The following is a 20,437-nucleotide window of genomic DNA, read 5'->3' on the forward strand; positions in this document are numbered from 1 at the left end:
CTGTTGATGTGGGTGTGTCTGCTGCCCACACGGCTCTTGGGCGACATCTAGCTGTACAGCTGCCGAGTTGCCTGTATTCAGGTTGCCGCAGTTTACTCTGGAGCAGTCTTTTAATATCTGGAGACAAAATCACACACTGCAGAGACAAAGCACATTTATTATTAGTCACTTTTATTTATTCATTTCTTTATTTTTTCATTTATTTCTTTATTTTCTTAAACATAAAATTGTTAAAACAGCTGTCAAAGAGAGGGCATTAGTATCACAGCCAGTCAAGTCAGCTAAGTTTCTGGGTCCATCTGAGTCAACTTTCTATCTGCTTTCTTTAGTTCAGTCCTATCCATAGTCCTGCCAGTCTCCCCAGTCGTTGAGCACTTGGCAACTACACAGTACTTGCCAGTCTTTTGTAAAGCACAGTGTTGCAAGCTGCTTCTGTTTTGTGGTATTTTCAATACTTTGAAAAGTAGTATTGCATGCCCCATAAATATGTTGCTCTGCTATCTCATCTTGTTCTGATAGAAAGACTGTCTGTTTATAGTGAAACACACTGTTGGTATTGAAGCATTCCATTTAGTGCATACAACCTAGGATTGGGAGTGCAGAAAATTGTTGCATATCAAACAATAACAAAATAGACCGGTGTATCTCACAAGAATTATTGCAAATCCTTTGTTTCAATATTCCTTATGCACTGCTTGGAGCATTGGAGTATATTGAGCAGATACAATTAATTATATCCTACGTTATCAGTATTATCAGTAATTGCCAATTAAACAGAACTACACCGAATTAAAGGTCCAATACATAAATGCACATGATTGTCAAAAAGTTGAGGTACATTTGCTTACAGTGTCATAGTTATCATTTCATCTTTAAGAATAATTTCATTTAATTTGAAGCAAAGTTGCACCTTAAACCCTGATTGATGTCCTATTACACAATCAAAAATGTCAATAACTTACTACACAGTCCAGTTATCAACAATGGGTAAACCACAGTTGCATCAATGTTACTAAACTCACTCTGAATAGTAGGGAGACTGGAGGCCTACTCATGTAAACAAGTTTTTCTGTAGTGCTAAGCTAATCCAGGATGTAAACAAATGCTTAAGTCGTCAAGTAGGAGCTAGTGCGCAGGGCTACTGACAGGATTGGATCAGGGCCTACAAGCCAACGTGACCAATACACAGGAGAGGCCACTCATCCCAGTAGCACACAGAGTCCATGTAACCCTTTTAGACGCTGAGGGTCTGAATCATAGGTCCAACAGTTTCTTCTTTTTCTTTAAAAAAAGAATGACACACACATCTTCCCCTCTGGATAAGACAGGCATGGACATTTACAATAAGCACTGAAAAGAAAAGAAATAAAATAATTTTTCTTGGCTTACTCCAATTTCAAGTGAGTCGCCATATCTGTGATTCTTTTTTTTCCATTGCAAAACATTCTCTGTGGGAACAGAATCGAAATCTCAACAAAAAGTTTCTCAGATGCACAAATATGTCACATGTTCTGTTCTTTATGTCCTGTTTAACTCTCAAATCTTCTGCACTGGAGAGTTAAACCAGCTGTGCCAAAGCGTCTGTGTTTTTTTAAATCCAGAATACTGCGTTTCCCACAATCCAGCTTTCCTCTACCTTCATGCTTGATGTGTATTGGTCAAAGCAGAATGAATCACAGGATGGTCACATAGAGGTGTCATGTGATTGGTTGAGATGAGTAAACTCTTGTCCACGATGACAAGATCGTCAAATTTTTTTTAGATGCATTGTAGTTCCACTGTCCCCCCCTCTCCTCCATTTCCAACTGTCCAGTTGCAGTCCTCTCCGCCCGTAGGTGGGGAGTCAGGGGTGTGAGGAGAGGAGTGGAGTGGAGAACCTGTTTTTGTCTTTGCAGCAAGGAAGAGAGAATGAGACTGAAGAGAAAAAGAGACAGTCCATCCATCCACCCGTTTTCTTTCCCTCCACCCCTTCACGCCCAAACCCCAGGGGCAGCTGATCAGTGTGTGAGAGGAGAGAGGAGGGGCAGGTCTTGCTGATCAGGGATCAGTGGTGATCAGTCTATGTAGTGATCAGTGATCAGGAGCAGTGAGTGGGTCCAGCCCCTCCTCTCCCCTTCACCTACCCCAGTCCCCCACCCCCAACCCTATTTCAGCCCAATCAGAGCAGCAGGACCTGTAGACAGAGGTGGCCCCCCCTGGCCCTCCACTGTCAGAGGATGATGCAGCAGCGGCACAGACGCTGGCCACCTCCATGTACAGAGGGAGGAGGTGTCACAGGAGCAAAGTAGGCGTGGACCTTGATCTCTGGAAGGTGAGCCTGTGTGGGGATGAGATGTGTTAATACAAAGGTATAAAAAAGCAAATAGAAAATTAAATTAAGGCTTTCTTTTTTCTTTTCATGAAACTACCTCAGTGGTCCTTTTAAGAAAAAAGTTTGACTTTTAAAAAGTAACACTTTTCCAGTGTAAGAAGAGTAAGATGAGAAATTCTCACGTTTAATGGAAGGATAAAGCAAGCAGCTTAGCATAATCGCCAAAGTCAAGAACTTGCAGAGTTTGAGGTGCTCTCCAAATAAGTACTTGAGGGTTTAAGGGCTGTCCCAATGTCACAAGCAAAAGGTCTCTGATGCAAACTTTGTAACACCACTGTGCACCCTTCCTGTGAGTCTTCACATTTCTAGATTTCCCCCGTGGAACTACAATATGTAAACAAAGCAAGCATGGAGGCTGGAGGGAAAAAACGCAGATAAATTAATCTGGCTGTTGTAGTATTTTATTAAACACTGGTAGAGATGTTTGTGTTTTCAGTGCAATCTCTGCATAGGATGTTTGAGAATATTTACAGGAGGTGTTGTTTCCTTTTTTTAATCTAACGGTCATTCTTGTTCCCAGGCAATATGTGATGTCATGACCGTGTGTTCCTTTTTTAAAATTAATTTCTCTATTTTGATTTATTCTTATTTAACCTTTATTTAACAAGGTTGGTCCCATTGAAATCAAAGATCTCTTTTTCAAGGGAGACCTGGCCAATACAATCAGTTTAGAGCCTTCAAACACACAACACACATGAAGTCAGTTTATTCTGTTCTGGGTTTAGTGCTCTGGTTTTCGGGGAGTCTGTGATTGAGTCAAAGTTATCAAAAATAGTCCTGTAGAAAAACAAGATGCAATTTGTTCATCAGGAAAGGCACTGGTGGGCAAATTCAGGCTAAGCTGGGTTAGCTGTTTCTCCTTTAACTAATCTTTATGTTAAGCTAATCAAACCAGCTGCTGGCAATTACCAAATATTTAGAAAACACATCCAAATATTAGTATTTTTATTTTCAACAGACAAGAGTGGTTTGACATGAAAAATCATGTCTTTATATCTAAAAAGTTTAGCATTTTATATTACATAAGGTAGAAAATTAAAAAAGACATCCATGTTTTGATCCCAACAAGACCACTTTTATGTGATAAAAACTGTTTTTTTTCTCCCCTGATTTTCACTGACCCGTATGCGCTTGATCCCTGCCCTGGTGACTTGCTGACAGTCGTACAGCTCGATGCGCTCCAGGCGATGGCAGGTCTTCAGGTGCTCCAGGGTCACATCAGTAATGAGGGGGCAGTTGTCCAGCTCCACCACTGTGAGGCGCTCTTGTCCACAGGTACTGCTGCTCAGAGCTCTGATGCCGTCGTCTGTGATCAGCTCGCAGTGGGACAGGGACTGCAAAGGGCACACAGAGAGATTGATTTAAGCTACAAACACATTCAGAAAGGCAAGGACAGAACCGGGTATAATTGAAGAGTTGTAAATTTTTACCAGGGCTTGCAGGCGAGGGCAGTGGATAGACAGCTGAACCAGGGTGTTATCTGTCACCTGTGGAGAACCAGCTTGATGATCGAATGATGATAACCATTTTTAAATACTGATGCCTGTGATATGCTGCTTCTCACTCTCCAAAGGATACATACCCTACCATTCTCACTATAACATACATCTGTTTCCTAAAACTTGATCTCTACCCATTTAACATAAATAAATACCATGAGCATACTTGGGAAGAAATAAGGAAACTACAAGTTGCCTTACCAAAATACATTCTTCTAGGTCCATTTTTTCAAGCTCATGACAATTCTGTGACGGAAAACAGAAATCGTTCAAGCAAACTCAAAAAAATTGCACGTGTTCCAATATAAAGACTCCACAGAGAAAAAACTCACCCTGGCCAGCACAGTGAACCCAGCATCTGTAACATGAGAGCATCGTGCAGCTTCAAGGATCCTGAGAGCACAAAAACACAAACACAACCTGAAAGACTGCCAAGAAGGGATGTTTTATGTGGAGTGGGCTCTTTAGCCTGATCAAACCTTTAGACCGCAGTTAAGAATGAAAAGAGGTAATTAAACTTACTACACAATTCACTGTGTTGCTTTGATTTAACCCCAAGATCTTTGTCTATTCAAAAAAATCTTCTGTTTTCAATCTTTGGTTAGTATTTGGGACTTTCTTTTTCATTTGTGCTTTAGTGATTGCTGTGATAAGACTTTCCCCATTACATGTTCACAAGTGTGTAGAGGGGCAACAATACTAAATAATGAGAAACCAGAAACCCTTAACTGACTTAAGTCCTTTGTGAAAACTGATAGTAGCCACACTGCTTGAGAATAAGCCTGCTTACATCTGCATCATGGGCCAAAATGTATTACAGCATTGTAACAGGGGTTCTATTGATGATAACCATAGACTGTTTGCCTATTTCATTACTTCTCCAATGACGAACGATTACAACACAGGAGCGATATCTTCACAAGCATTTTGTCATAGCCAATACTAATGCAACCCAGTAAGGACAGCAGATTTTTGTGTGTATTTGTCGCTGTAAGCAAAGAATGCAGCCTGCGATGCAGTTCTACGCATACCATTAATAAAACTCAGAGCTGTCAAGTAACATTAGGTTTCATGATAAAAGCAAGTTTTCACCTACTTCCTCTGTAATTCAAATCTGAATTGCAGTTTTTATTGTTTTTATCATTGATGGTTTTATAATGAAATTAACGAACAGGTTAATCTGCAGGGAAACGAGATCTGATTGAAGTCACTTGAGACACAGGGGAGAAGAGTGGCAACGTCAGGTGTGAACTGTCATACTCTGATCTGTCTGATTATAATTAGATCATCCGAGATGTGTATCAGTACTGGGCCTAAATAGGGCAAAATATTTTTGGATTATTTTGTTTAGCAATCTGTTGATCTCCTTGTGTAAAGCATTGGTAAAAAGTGCGTCTATATGGGTTTTTTACTCACTTAAGTCGGGGACAGTTGAGTCCCATTGCAGTGAGGGAGGCATCGGTGATATTGCTGCAGCCAGACACACAAAGGATCTGCAGCTTGTGGCATCCTCGGCAAAGACTGACCAAGCCTTCATCTGTTATTTGCTGGAGGCAAAAGACACGCAACACAAATCACAATAACTCAGAGGCATACAGACACATCCCTAAAGCATTGTTATGAGTCTCCCTCTCCCAGAAACCCACAAACAAATGTTTGCCTTACTGTGCAAGACTGCATATTGATGGTTGTGAGTTCTGGGCAGTGTTTCTGAAGGTGTTTTAAAGCTCCGTCATCCAGCTGAGGAAGAATAAAACATGTACAGTATTAATAAACAAAAGCCTGGATCAATTATTGACGAATGTGACTGTGTTTTTACCAATGAGTTAAATCAAGTCACTTGTCACAACTGTTCCGTGTGACACCAAAAAGATGAGTCATTGTGGAGTTACTGTATTTTTTTCCAAGCAAGGAAAATAGACAGGACTTTGGTTAAAAACAACAACAACAAGCTGAGTACACAGCCTGAAGAAAATAGTGGCACCACAGCGGCAGGAGAGAACAAGAATGCCAGCCCGACACAAACCTCTACATCAACAAAAACCCAACCAATGAGATTAAGAAAATAACCCAAATTCCACAAGGTGGAAAATTTACAGTGTCGGAACAGTAAGAAAGAAAGGGCAGTCTTTTATTCAGTTAGATTCTTCTTAGCCGAGGGAAAAAATGTTGTTTCTGGGGTTTCTCTTATTTAAACAATCTAGAAATAGTTTTGAGTTGTCTAGGTTTTAGCTTTTTTTTCCCCACAGCTGAGCCACCAGAGAACCTTGTTTACAGTAAACTCTGCACAGTGTTCATCATGTAACACTACGTCTTGATGCATAAGAGGATTATAACTTTAAAAATGGGGCAAAAAAAAAGACCGACCAAAAAAACAATGTAAAACTTGGACGTTTTTAATGGTAAAAAATCCTAAATTATTCATGTATGTGCGGTTATCTGTCAAACTGCGATAAATCTACCTGTGTGCAGCCTCTGAGGAACAGTGCTCGTATACCATTGCACCCTCTAGCCAGAGCCTCGATTCCATCGCGTGTTATCTGGTCACACCATGACAGGTTCAACATCTCCAGCATTCTGCATCCATCACTGAGGATGCACATCACGCATCACACAGAGAGGAGGAAGAGAAAACACATTGAACATGTAATCCAAATGAAGCTTTAACACTTCCCACACAGAAGGGTAATTGAAAATGAAAATTGCAAACTTTTATATGAAGAAAGGTATGTTTGAACATGTTGTATCACTGCCTTCACAGAAGAGCTGATTTTCAGTTGACCAATGTCAGACAGTCTAGGTAACATGTTATTATTGCCATGTGTTTTTCTGATCTATATGGATAGTAAAGCTTTTCAGAAAAACAGTAGCTGTTGTGACTACCTTAAAAAAAACTATATCGAACAGATGTTAGCACTTGTTTGTCATCACTGTTATCAATATTTTCTGTAAGGTAAAATAAACCAAAAAATGGGCATGTATATCTGTTATTCAGGAACTCCATATATTGATTGACCAATATCAGACATTATCAGACAAAATCAATGCTTGGTCGATGTGTATCTGTATCACTCTTTTTACAGTAGAGCCAAATATCAACTAGCTAATATCAGGCCTAATAGTGTTAGTGCATCGCATGTCTTACGATATGCATCAAACAGTATAGGTCTATTGGTAAATCCGTTTAAGTTTTGCAATTTGTACTGATATTATAACTTTTATTTTAAAAAGTATGATGCAGAAAAAAATTCTTGGGGACCAAAGAGACCGATATATCAGAGGGCTGATATCAGATAGAACGGGTTAATGGGTAAATTTCTGGTTTTGGTATATCTATACTATAACTTATTTACAGAGAATATAAAGAAAAAAAATGTGCTTTAGAGACAAAAGCTTTTATCTCTATCTTAACAAAAGAGCCTGATATCAGTTAGCCGATATCTGTAACTACAAGCCTGTTAGTACTAGCAAATATGTGTCCCTATATGTAAAGGTATTACATCTTTTTAAAATAACAATTAATGAAGAAACAATGTATGACAAAATGTGTTCATATAGCACTTCCTTCATAAAGGGGCCTAATATCGGTCAGCTGAAACCAGACGGTCTGTGCTAATACTTCTACTTTGTCCAGCAGGGTGCACTCTGAGTTCATCTATCAGAGCATGACAACAAAGCATATGTAGGCTGCACTGGATTAGGTTAATATTGAAACATGATAGTTCATTTTCTTTAATAAAGTTATCCTCATATGAAACAGTCTATCATTACCTCATCTTCAAAAACAACAAGAAGATGTATAGCAACATTGGTAAATAAACAATTTTCCCCTTAAAATTATCAGCTCAAAACCTGCACATCTGTCAAGCTAAAAAGTCAACACATTGGAGGACATTGGTATTGTAAAGGCAATACCAGTAACTGTGTGCAGTAACTACCTGAGGGCCTTGAGGGAGTGGTTGCTGATGGACACACAGGAGGTGAGATCGAGCTGTTTGAGTTTGGAGCAGAACTTGCTGAGGCTGAGACAGGTGCTGTCTGTGATCTTGGTGCAGCCGTTCAAGTTCAACACTTCGATGTTTCTGCAGTTCTGAGCAAACGTCCTGGGAAACGGTGAAACAGCATAGAGGGAGAAGTGGAATTACTCTAGAGTTGCTTCATTGAATAAAAAAAGAAGTCAGATGCTGTGGGCTGCTCAGGAGCCAATGAAGAGAGTCATCTACAGGCCCCTGGGAGACTGTTGTACAGCTGCAGTACATTTATTTTCTTTGTTAGGAGTGATACTCCCAAAATAACAGCTTTCACTTTGAAAATCAAATGCTAATAGATAGAAATCTTCAGGTAACACAGAGTTAATGAACTGATCAAGAGATACAAAAATTTTATTTGTGGTTTTGTGTGTTTGGGACACAGTAAAAGCATTATTAAAATACTTATAAAACAGGAATTCCCCTGGGATTGAAGAGATAAAAGCTGCTTAAAATGTAAACAAATCACTTAAGAAAATAATCGAACCAAAAAGAGAATGACTTTAGGAACAAGTTGAAGCAAAAGCACACTCAAGGGACATTCTCACTTCATAGAGGCATCTCCCACGCTTAGGCAGCCCCGGAGGCTCAGCTGCCTCAGGAAGCCACCACATCGCTTGGAAATGTTCTCCACCACCCGGCCCTGAGAGATGGAGGGACAGAGAGAGGGAGAGAGTGACTTGACTTGGGCCACGGAGGACAGAGGATCATCTGTGACGTCACAGTTGGCACCAAAGCCTAGTGACCCAGCACTAAGCCTTGGGCTGGATAATGCTACTCAACAAGTACACACACCTAGCACACACACAGGCACATGTACTCTCAACTCTTCTTTTATTTCCCTCTTTTTTAAATGCATCACTCACCTCTATGTCTGTCTGGAAGTTGAACAAGTCAATCTTCTGCCAATTACTACCATCTAGAGCCAGGACGTTCCATGCCTGAGAAAAGTGTGGACAGAGACACACATCAGGTTCAGAGGTGATGGTTAACATATATATCATTAGAGATCATTGAGCACAGTGAGTCAGCACAGCAGCACAGTACAGTATTAGAAGGGTTTGGCTCATTGTAGGAAGAAACTACAATCACTTCCTGTTTCCTTGTTCAGGAGCAGGTGCACCAGCTGCTGTTTTCACTTCTTAAGGCCATCTGGAGTTTCTTTAAAGTGAAGATGTGCTACTTTTCTTTAAGCGATGTCATCACAGACTGATCGTCTCTGCGGTTTTACACTGTTAGACCATTGAAGAGTTTACATTGGGCTCTGTGGGATGGTAATATGTCTTTTTTTTGTATTGTGTGGTATTTAAAGCAGTGCCAGTTTCAACCCCAACATTACTTTTAGCCTCAGATTCTCTCTTATGGATAGAGTATAAAACATTATAATGTTTATTTTGCCAGCACACAGGTATCTAAAGGGCACATGGTTTAGCCTGTGCAACAGCCTAGGGATTGGATTGGTATCATGTAGGAAAAAATGTCTGAGAGCATCTCCACTAAATTAAATGAATATAAATGAATATAATGCAGAACATTCAATACAATGGATGAAACTTTGGGTATGACCAAAATATGCAAGAGGATTGGCAGAAGAACATCGTTAAGAGTGCCTCTTAACAGACGTAGAGATGTATAACATTTTTCTGAATACACTGGAGCTGTTGAAAGAGAAGCAGCTGCCACAGCCCTGCATTCACAGTCCACCTGCCTAACTCTGGTTATTATTCACAGTAAGCTCATTCATAAATGGCTTTCAGCTGCAGTGCACTGTGGCCAAACAGCGGTCCCCCTTCACACAACCAGCAGATGGCACTATGTTATAGACATTTCTAGAGAATTCAGTGATGGTATGCCTTTAAACCATACAGTAGTTTGGAGTAACATCAATCCGTTCTCTGAAAACAGCCAGTGTGTTAGTGTACAGTGGGCGGTTTGGAGGTGTCGAGAGGGGAATGCTTACCTTAGATACTTGGGCACACCTACAGAGTGTAACCACATCCAGATAGGAGAATATTCTACAGAGAGAGACAAAAAGAGCACATGAGTGTATATCTGAGCTCAGTTTAAACTTTATTTTTTAGTATCTTCCCTTTTGTGTGATTAAGTATGCTTTTTGTGTCCTTAAATACTGAACAATCCCCTATGTTTGGTTTGCAGGAGAGCCCCACAGACAGCCAGTGTTTGAGCTGTGGGCCTGCTCAGCCACAAAGGGCTGCATGCAGCAGGCTACTGGGTCAGCTCAATCCATTAATCTGCCAATGAGTAATCTCTGGCGCTCAGACAGGCAAGGCCACAGTCAGCATGGAACAGACGGACAGACATACATTTACAGAGGGGGACACACATAAAACCAAACATGTATTCCTTGTCCCAGTGATTAAACGTTCCTTAAAGGGACGATGCATAGAAAATTCTGAGGTATTCAGAGAATTGTCACAGTGCCAAAGCTTTGAGTGCAGCTGGGGTCTGAATGTCCTTTTAACCTCAGGAAACAGGAGCCGGCCATTGTTTCCTTCATATAGCTACTAGACAAAGGCTGTGTGTTTAGATGTGTGGTCGACCAGGGCATGTTGGGACATGTCTGTTAAATCTACACTAGAGTCTTAGGTCAGGGGGTACATGTATACAATCAACAATGCAATGCAAAGACACACACACACACACACACACACACACACACACACACACACACACACACACACACACACACACACACTCACACTCACACTCACACACACACACAGTCCTTGAGGTGATCTCAGGCCACCAGAGAAGCAGACCAATCAAGCAGGCGCTCATCGATCCCGCTTCTAATAACTGGTTAATGGCTTTGGCGCTGATCATTGATTGGCTGTCTGTTTTAATCAAATACAATCTGACTTTCCATTATATGTGAGCGAGAGGCCTTTTAACCAATCACAGAAGAATTCTGTTAATCACACTCACAGGGAAGCAATCATTCACTCTGATTTGTTGAGTCCTCTTTGAGTCATATTAAGCACTTTGACACCTACATTTGATCATAGAAGCACGAAAAGCTCTGATCTTTCAGATAAAGACACTGTTTAAACCGAACTGACTGGATAATAAATAACATGGACAAAAGAAAAAGGAGATGATGATATAACGTGAGCAGGCCCTGATGCTGCATCCAAACATAGACAGAAGAGAAAATAACTTAGCAGCCTCCAATTGCTTCGTCAAATCCTGTGTATTCTCTCTGACATGGCACATAATAGGAATTTAATGGAGCACATCCCCATTTGTTGACAAAATGTTCACCTGGCCCTTCGAGCGTGGCTTGATAAGAGAGAATCAAGCCTTTACCAGGAGTTCAGGACTTGTTGCCATAGAAACTCCAGCTAGACATGAATTTGGGTGGTGGTAGGGAGGGTGCTGAGTCAGTGCTTCTGGGTAAGGAGACCCCGAATGACTCTGAACTCTCTCCAAGGCTTGTCAACTTGACAGACGAGCTGCTTCTAAATCTCAGTTTTTCAGTGTATATCCGTGCTGCACTGGCCTAGATAACAGCTGTTTACCATGCAGCACCTGAGAGGCAGACAAATGCAGAAACAAGCCAGGTACCACTGGTCTGCTCACAGTAATACATTCAATATAACAGTCATGTTTAAGAGATCACTAATCCATTAATAGATCAATAAATAATTATCCTTACTGCAACAAAGTTACCTGTGTTAAATTGATTCTGATTGGTCAAAACTCCATAACAACTGTACTTCATCCTGAATAGCAAGAGCCTACGTTTTTTTTTCTCAGCATTGTAAGTCTAGAGGCTTCACAACTTATATATATTTAATATAACTTTAAATTTATTCAGGGAACACAACATTTTTGATTTGTGGTGAAAAGAAAAAGAGAGGGGGACAACAGCACAGGATAGCGAGGGATGTTAAAACACACAAGGTTGAAAGCTGAGTGAAAGAAGCGTCAACCAAATTGAAGAAAACATACATACCATCACACAGTTTAGGCTTTGTGGCAATGCTACAGGACTGGTTCGATGAGAAGAAAATGCCAACAGATTTGAGAAGTTATAAGGAAGGAGAACTTATACAGATGCTGCTGATATTTCTTTTACTATACTATACTATACTATATTATATTATATTATATTATATTATATTATATTATATTATATTATATTATATTATATTATATTATATTATATTATATTATTTGTTAGGAATGTTAACAGGAAAGCGATGATGCCAAGACTTAAAATTGTTACGTTTAATGTTAATTTGACCAGTTAGTAGGCTGATAAGACTACCTTGTCATGGAAGCACTACCAACCATGAAATCTGAGGGACGATTCTATTTAGCTGTATAAATTAATCATTTCCAAATCAATTAAATCATCTTTACATCAATACTCAGTGTTAACTTGTTTGTATCTTTAAGTGGGAGTTGGGTAATAAGCGGGGAAATGTATGTATGATATGATATGATGTCCCCTTAGTGTCACCTCGTCTCACCCTGTCAGGATTCTATTTCACAGAACAACCTGCTTACTATACATTATCCCTTATTTAGCGTTACATTTATGCTGGTTCCAACTTCTGCTTCGATGCTTTTCTATAAATGCCTTTAGACCTTCAAAAAAAGGGTTTTAGGGATACTGGTTTATCTCAGTTGGTAGAGCAGACACCCCAGGAACATAGGCCATAGTCGTTTTCAGACTGGTCGTATAAGATCAATGCCTGGTCCTTCACTATTTGGTGCATGTCTTCCTAACTCTCTCCCCACACTTCTCGTCTTTCTTAAGCTGTCCTATCAAATAAAGACAAATCTATCTTTAAAAGAAGATTTAGAGACTCAAAAGAAAATCAGAGGAATGTCTAAATTTGAGTTTTAGAACATTATTGTCTTTATTTCTGTTGGATTTGTCATTTCAAACATTTACATATTTCTAAACACTGGTTGAGATGTTTCTGATTTACTAAATAAAGGTATATAATCGTCGGATTACAATCATTTTTATGTGTGTGATCTTTCACAGATTTATACCTGCTTAATACAGATGCACCTGGAGCAACACAATGTCCCTGGCAGTGTATCATGGTAACATGCATATTAACAAATTATAAATGCAGAGAAAAGCTTCTGTCAACCCACTTTCCATGGTTCAAAAAACAAGATATACTGCCATAACGAGTCCTCCTCACAGCTGAGGTTGTGTAAGTGTCTCAACCTCACACATGTGACAGTGGGTCATGTGTTGTAGCTGGTGGGTGAGAGTGGGTACGTGATTGTCTGTACACCAGTGTCATAAGTGCTGGGGGTAATGGGTGTACTGGTAGTCGCTGTGGAGCACAGCTGGAGCAGCAGAGGAGCACAGCACTGCGGAATTCCCCACTAGCTAAGACGAGCTATTTATAGCGCGCTCACACACACACACACACACACAAATACACACGTACAGTTTGCATAGGCCCAAGAGCGTTTCACACACACACACACACACACACACACACACACACACACACACACACACACGCACGCACACACGAACACACGCACTCACGCACGCACAAACAAGCAACCTACCTAGTACGTGTTTGCAGAGCGACATGCAGGTGCACATACACACACACAAATGCGCTTAGTGTGGAGGATGGACAAGGGTGACTGTGTTTGTGCTGTCAGATTCATGGGTCATCTGAGACAAAATATTGGTCTGTAGGTCAAACAGTTAACAGATCCTCATTTCTGACTAGTGACCAACATATATTAAACAAAAAACCTACATGGAAACACATACACATCACATACACAACTAGTGACAAAACACACAGAGAAAAGCACACACTCTTACACATTAGTGTTCAAGGCTGCTTCAGCTAATGAGTAACCCTGACCTAAGTCCTTGTCCCTGGGTATGCTGTGTAGTATTGTGTGTGTTTGTGTGCGAGTGTGTCTGTGTGTGTTAATCTTACCTAAGAAGAAGCTCTTTGGGGAGCTTCTTGTTAATGGGGGCTTCATCGCTGTTTGAGAACACCTGCCGAGACACAAGATAAACAACAACAATAAGACAAAAAGTAGATTCAACTATAACAGAGATCAAAACACGGAAAGAACAATATTAACGTCATCTGGGATCTAAACCCGAGCTTGGGGACAGTTTTCTTTTTTGTCAACTGAAAATGTGTGTAAAAGTTATGTTCACATTTTTACAAGGTAGTCTTAATCTTCCTTTTCCCAGCTGTACATTAAAAGCACTTTGGCAGCTCCATTCCTTTTCGTCCATACTGGCCTTGAACGGTTTGCTTCTTCCAAGGACGTGGCTAGCATAGTGCTATTTTATTACACATTTGAATGTTTCTTGTTAAAACTGATCACTAAAAGGACAACTTCACAATATTTGTTTCTATTTGGCAGCCAGTAGCACGAAATTACATTACAATCCTCCTATTTCTCAAATTTTACAAAAATGTACTAAATAGAAAGAAATAAAAGGAATAGAAAAAGACCGCTGCTACTCAAACGACTAATGTTTATATTTGCTTGCTAATTCCCACCAAAATGTTATGTAAAATGGTTAACATACTCTTTTATAATCAAACAGAGAGAGACTAACTGGGCATGCATCAAACCATTATCATGTTAGGAGAAATATATTTATGTTAATTTTGAAACCAGCACCTTAGGGGGAAGGGACATAAAGTCAAAAGGTTAAGTCGAATGGCGTGCCGCTAAGCTAACTAGCTAACTAGTATCTCCATTATTATAAAAAAATCGTCTTTTGTACCAGGCTGTAAACATGTTTATTTCTGCTGTAAAGATCGTCTTCTTTGAATTGGTGTGTATGTGGTTTCTGGTACTTCCGGAGCCAGCCTCAAGCGGATCCTTGATGAACTGCAGTTTTTAGCACTTCCGCATTGGACTCATATTTTCAGACCGGAGGTTGCCACTTGGTCATGAAGAGACATCAGCATTCATTTCAGTCTGTTCCATGACCAGCTAAAAACTCCTCAGAGGAGCTTTAAGTTTCACGTAGGCACTAATCTGAGCATCCAAATAAGAAAGTGTGTTTTTCAAGTTACACTGAAAAATATATATATTGGGATCTCTATGCAGCAATTATAAACAAGATTAAGTGAACCATTAATCACAGTCAATGAGAATGAGGATGTGAGAGTGGATGATAGACCTGGAAAAATGTGGACCTATCCTTTAAAAAAAACAGAACCTTGAGGTCCAGTTATCAGTTAGGAAAAAAAACCACTTTCTTAGCAACACTAATAAGCCAGCCAGAGCTACATTTGGCTTTCCACATCCCCTTCTTACAAGCTTATAATTCTGTTACCCTGGTCAGCTTGCTGGCATGCTTATCTCAATTAGTCTACTCGCTGGATGTCTGGCCATCTGCTGAGTGGGACACACACAAACACACACAATCACTCGCACTCAAGTACACACTCGCAGGTGATTCAAGTCAGACCTCTGTGTGGTGAACAGAGGCAGAACGTTCTAGATCAGGTAGGCCGTATTCAGCCATGAATTTAAATTACGGCAAACACCCACATTCGCAGGGCCTCTGCAGATTTGCATCCTGCCAATGATACGCTCCTCACAAACTGTATCTAATGAAGGGGACTCCCTGCTGTGTCGCATGCAAACACTGAAAATGTGACCGCATAAAGGGGAGCAAGGAAAAGGCACAGGTGGAACAAAGGTTGTCTCTGGAAACGTCTAAGCTCCACCTCACTCTATGACAGATGCAAGCCCCTCAAAAGAGAAAGCAGAGAGGGAGAGGGGGTGAGAAAGAGGAAGAGGGAAAGGGGAAATGGAGGAAGTACAAACAAAGCATTTGTTAAAGTCAAGGGGGAAAATAAGTGATAAAAAATGTATTCAATCATAAATAGCAAGAGAGAGGAGAGGGAGTAAGAAAAGGCCACTGAAGAGGAAGTGGGGTCACAAGACAAAAGAGAGGGAGGTGGTCCGGTTCAGGTCCAGCTAATAATTAACAGAGATGGTTTGATTTTTAACATCCATTCTCAGGTAACAAAGACAAAGTTGTCCCAAACACCCATCTTAACCTTTATCTAATAATAGCTCCAGGATGTAGTTAAACTGTTTCCATCAGTGGTTCCCACATACCCTGTATTGAATAACACATTTTCTCCATCTGCCCATAGGGATGGGCCTGACTACCTCTATGGGAAGCTTAATGAAATCTCTGAATAAGCACTTTAAAATAAAGCCTTTATCATTGTCATGTGGCTTTCAGCTGCAGTTATATTTAGAGCTGTGTCAATTGGGTAAACTCAAAGTAAAATTGACCTTAATAGGACAATACAGAGTGGGTACTGAATGTTAGACACAGAACTTGACCTGTGGACAAACAAGGCCTTCAGTGCATTAAGGCAGTGTCTCTGTAAAGCCAGAGGTGGCTTAGGATTTAGGACTAAATTTAGACTTAATTCCAAACCACCTCTGTAACACATCACTCACCTATGACCTCTCCTTTAGCTAACACAATGTAGACAAAGCTAGTAAGCCTTATGCAACAAAAGCCAGGGGGCAAATCATCACTTCATCATGTGGTTTGTATTACTAACAGTATCATAAGAGTGACTGTGTAAGATCATCTTGTGAGACATTAGTTCTCAAAATCTGGGTTGACATCCTTATATTTCAGGAAACTACTGAAACGTCTATGGAGGAAACACAAGTTTTTACAGTCAAGTAGCCATCTGACATTTATCACTGGAAAATGACTCCACACCTGCTTGCTCAACCCTCTTATTTTCATTGCTGGTAATTTGCTGACTTGTATATTATTCATTAACTGTTTAGTCTGTATAAGTTGATAAACCGTAAATGGTATCATGTATAATTCCCTTAACCTTGAAATTATGTCATTAAATATTCAACTTTGTTTAACCAACTTTTGATGAGATTTTAGTTAACTGCAGAATAAAACAAGGAAGAAAGAGCAATAAATCATATCTTTTAATGTGGAACCATGAAATAGTGAACATTTTGGCTTGAAATTGGCTGAATACCAAAAGTTAAGTATCATAGTTTTGGTATTTGCTAAATCATCAAATATTTGCATGTCAAATATTTCTAAAGTGAATATCTTTTGAGGGCAGCTGGTCGACCAAAACAAGAAATGTGACCTTAAGATGAAAGTTTTCACGATTATTTTTCAACCTGAGCATTTGTTTGTTTACCAAAAACATAAAAATAAGAATCTATAAAGTAAATAATAGCTAAATAAGGACCTACTTTGTGTTTGGGATAAACTGACCAAACACAAAGGGACTCAGCCATCATACAATCTCATGGAAGAGTCCAGCAGGGGGAATGGCATGAGCAGTACGTTGTGTGTAATCTCTGCCATAGTTATGAAATTATGACCGTGAAGTTCAAAGCCATCTCTGGTGCACACACTTCATTAAAGTCATCACCTCAGTGTTCTGGTGCCCTCATTCCCTGTGCCAGCAGAGCAGCATTCCCAAGCAGGGAGTTCCTCTGTACTGTCATACTCCTATTCCTAGACAGAGCATAACAGGGTGCAAATGTGTTTTTTTAACAAGCATGGATCCAGTGACAAGTATCAAAATTCTACATTCACTCAAGTATCAGGAATGAAATATGGCTCTGTTTTGTTGCTATTTCTTGACCTGCAATACAGCTACGTCAAGTTCATTATCAAGCACTGTCTCAGGTGTAAGGCTATTAGTCAGCCCTCCCATATTACCCCCCACCCCCACCCCCACCCCTGCTTGTTTCCCACCATAAAATGGTTTTCATCTGCATATAAGAAGCTTACAGCTTGGTTGAGAAATCCACTGACATGGCAACAAATATCAGCACCTTCTGTTCTCACTCACTCACACACTCACAGTCACCTATGTTCACCATACTGGCAACCTTACAGCGTCTGAACACCTGACGCAGAGAGTCAAGTACCATCAAGTCAAACCTGAAAGAATCTCAACAATGTGTGGATGATATTCCAGATAAACAATGCTCACAGCTCAGGGGACCAGTCAGACTGGAGCTGATTTAGTGTTGGAACACAATTACAGAGAAAGCGTTGACACAGCAAAACATAATTATTATACCACAGGAATTTAGCATGGATTTGCACTATGGAGCAATTTGTAAAACTGCATTCAGCTGAGCAGAGTTGGAGGTCATTGAGGGAAGTAACGTAGGCTCCTTCAGTTCATTTTCAAGATATAAAAACATATATTTTATACTCTAACTCTGCTACATGTCAGAAGCACATAATGTGGACAAATATTTCCCCTCTACAGTTGCTGATTACTTTGAAAATTTGGGATCAAAACAAAAATCTCAAAATCATAATTTCAAATATGATGTTTTGTTTGAGATGATAATCCTAAAACATAGAGCAGATACATTTTATAGCATAAAACACAGCTAATGCATTCACTGTACAGTACTGCAAAACAGTATGAACTCAGATATTATAACACTAAAAGGAGTTTACTTATGGACTTTTCTTACGACAGATTTCACCATCAAAAATGTTTTTACTTTAAAATATTGTGACTTTAAGAAACGGATATATTTACTGATTAGAAACATCTGCATACTTCTCTCACCACTGCAGTTGAACACTAAGCTCTATAAAAAAAAAAGGTGTGTTTATCACCTCCCTGCAACTGTCATGGAAATATGGAGAGATTGTGAAAAGAAACATGAGACCACATAGCCTTCATGTACTACGCCATGTTAGTAGTGAATCTCGAACACAACAGGACCATCTGTGGTGTGCCAATGCCGCTCAGTGGCACCTGTCATTCACAGGTATCACAGGAGGTGTCACAGGTTTCGCGGTGTTATCTGTCATGATGACTAATTGAATGTTGCTGTACTTTCTTGTATTTACAAATCTCCATCTGCAGCCCTCGTCCTCCCTCCACCCAAAAAGCCTGTAACCTCAGGCGACAGTGCCAGCCAGCCAGCCAGCCAGCCTCGGCCCTGATGTATTGACTCTCCTCAGCCACAGCCCTCCTGTGTCCCGCAGTCCTGAGCTCCATGTTGTCGCTGCCTGCTGGTGCGGCAGGACAATAACAGGATTTCGGATTACCCTTGACCAACAAAACGCCTCGGCTTCAGGCTGCATGTAAAAATTAGGAGCACGGTTGACCACACACACATACACAAACACACTTTGCTTATACAAGCCCCACGACTCCCACGTCTACTAGAAACAAACAGTGAGGTGGTCCACTCCCTCTGTCATACCTCGAACCGGCCCTTGGTGATACCGTTCATGTCTGCGGCGGCACGTCCCTGATACCAGCCGCGCAGTCACCAGTCGAACACCGTTATTGTTTTTGTCGCCGTTTTATTTTTGGTCGGCCGAAGTGTAGTGTAGGAGCCGAGCTGAAGCTGGGTCCTCACACCCTCCTCCCTCCCACCCCCCAGCCGTCAGCGAGGCTCCTGTCTCCGGGTCAGCGAGGGTGGTGGTGGTGTCGGTCCGGGGCGGCCTGCGGTAACGTCAATGCTCGTTGTCTCGGAGACCAGCGGCTCCCCAGCCCGTCTCATCGCAGGGCTACCAAAATAACAATAATAACATGGACGGTCTGTCAAGTGACTTCACTTCCGCCTCTCCCTTCATCGCTCCAGCGCGAGTCAGCTGGCTCCCCAAATAACCTCAAGTTTGATTTCAACACACAAAAAGGCGAAATCAACGCCCGCTGTCACGCATCACTTCATGTCCCACGCATTAAACACACGTATGGTGGCTGACATGGACGTTTTTCCTTTACGTTTTCTGTTTACTTGCGGGGAAAGGGGCGGGTTTACGTGACGTCATTGCTGCGGGAAAAGCACGCGTGGTCGATTTGTTTTGATTGTGGCGGTCTCGGAGAGATTTTGCAGAATAACGACAAAGGTGGGTCTGTTTTATCGCTGTTGCACCGCAGCAGTCACGGGTTCACAACAGCACCAGGGCCTGACCTGACACGAACCTGCGGGACTGATTAAGGGAAGGAAACACTCGCATCTGTTAATGCCAGATCCACGGGCAAAGATTTTCTCTGCGTTAGAGATCATTGACACAGTCATATGAGGACTTCAACTGCAGACATCAGCTACACCAAATAACATCTTCTTTGTCTCCCCTGCGTTGTGTAAATGGTTCATATGGCATGAAAACACAATGCCGTATTGACTCTAAAATAGCAACACTACAGTGTTCAATGAAATTTCTGACTGGTTTCTCTGTATTCTATTAAAATCGTGTTGAATTTTTTTTTTCATAATCCCAGCTATGGCCATTTGTCTCATTGTGTGTTAATACGTACTTAATATTCTTATTTTAATCAAATTCTTTATTTCTCCATTTTAAGTAGATATTTTTACAAAGCTGGTAGGAATATTTTCACTTGACTTATTGATTTGTATTCGTTTGAAAAAAGTTTCAAGGACTTGAAAATGAATTGAATATTTCAAGTCCAACACAGAAACACTTTATAAATACCTCGAAGTTATCCAAAACAACTACAAGGCATTATGGATTATATAAATGC

The 20,437-nt window shown here is 40.6% G+C and overlaps 1 protein-coding gene across 1 annotated transcript; it reads right to left on the minus strand.

Moving 5' to 3' along the window:
- Positions 1–150: 150 nt before the first annotated feature.
- On the minus strand, positions 151–19,679 carry fbxl2 (F-box and leucine-rich repeat protein 2). Its single transcript, XM_034705595.1, has 14 exons — positions 19,149–19,679; positions 13,856–13,917; positions 9,859–9,913; positions 8,765–8,839; positions 8,447–8,541; positions 7,809–7,973; positions 6,333–6,459; positions 5,536–5,610; positions 5,287–5,417; positions 4,203–4,263; positions 4,072–4,116; positions 3,802–3,858; positions 3,493–3,705; positions 151–2,317 (listed from the first exon to the last, which is right to left on the minus strand). The coding sequence occupies exons 1-14, from the start codon at positions 19,176–19,178 to the stop codon at positions 2,210–2,212; spliced, it is 1,299 nt and encodes a 432-aa protein (XP_034561486.1). The 5' UTR covers positions 19,179–19,679; the 3' UTR covers positions 151–2,209.
- Between the last annotated feature and the right edge of the window lie 758 nt (positions 19,680–20,437).

This window comes from Notolabrus celidotus, chromosome 16, assembly GCF_009762535.1.
Source record: "Notolabrus celidotus isolate fNotCel1 chromosome 16, fNotCel1.pri, whole genome shotgun sequence".
NCBI classification, from domain to species: domain Eukaryota; kingdom Metazoa; phylum Chordata; class Actinopteri; order Labriformes; family Labridae; genus Notolabrus; species Notolabrus celidotus.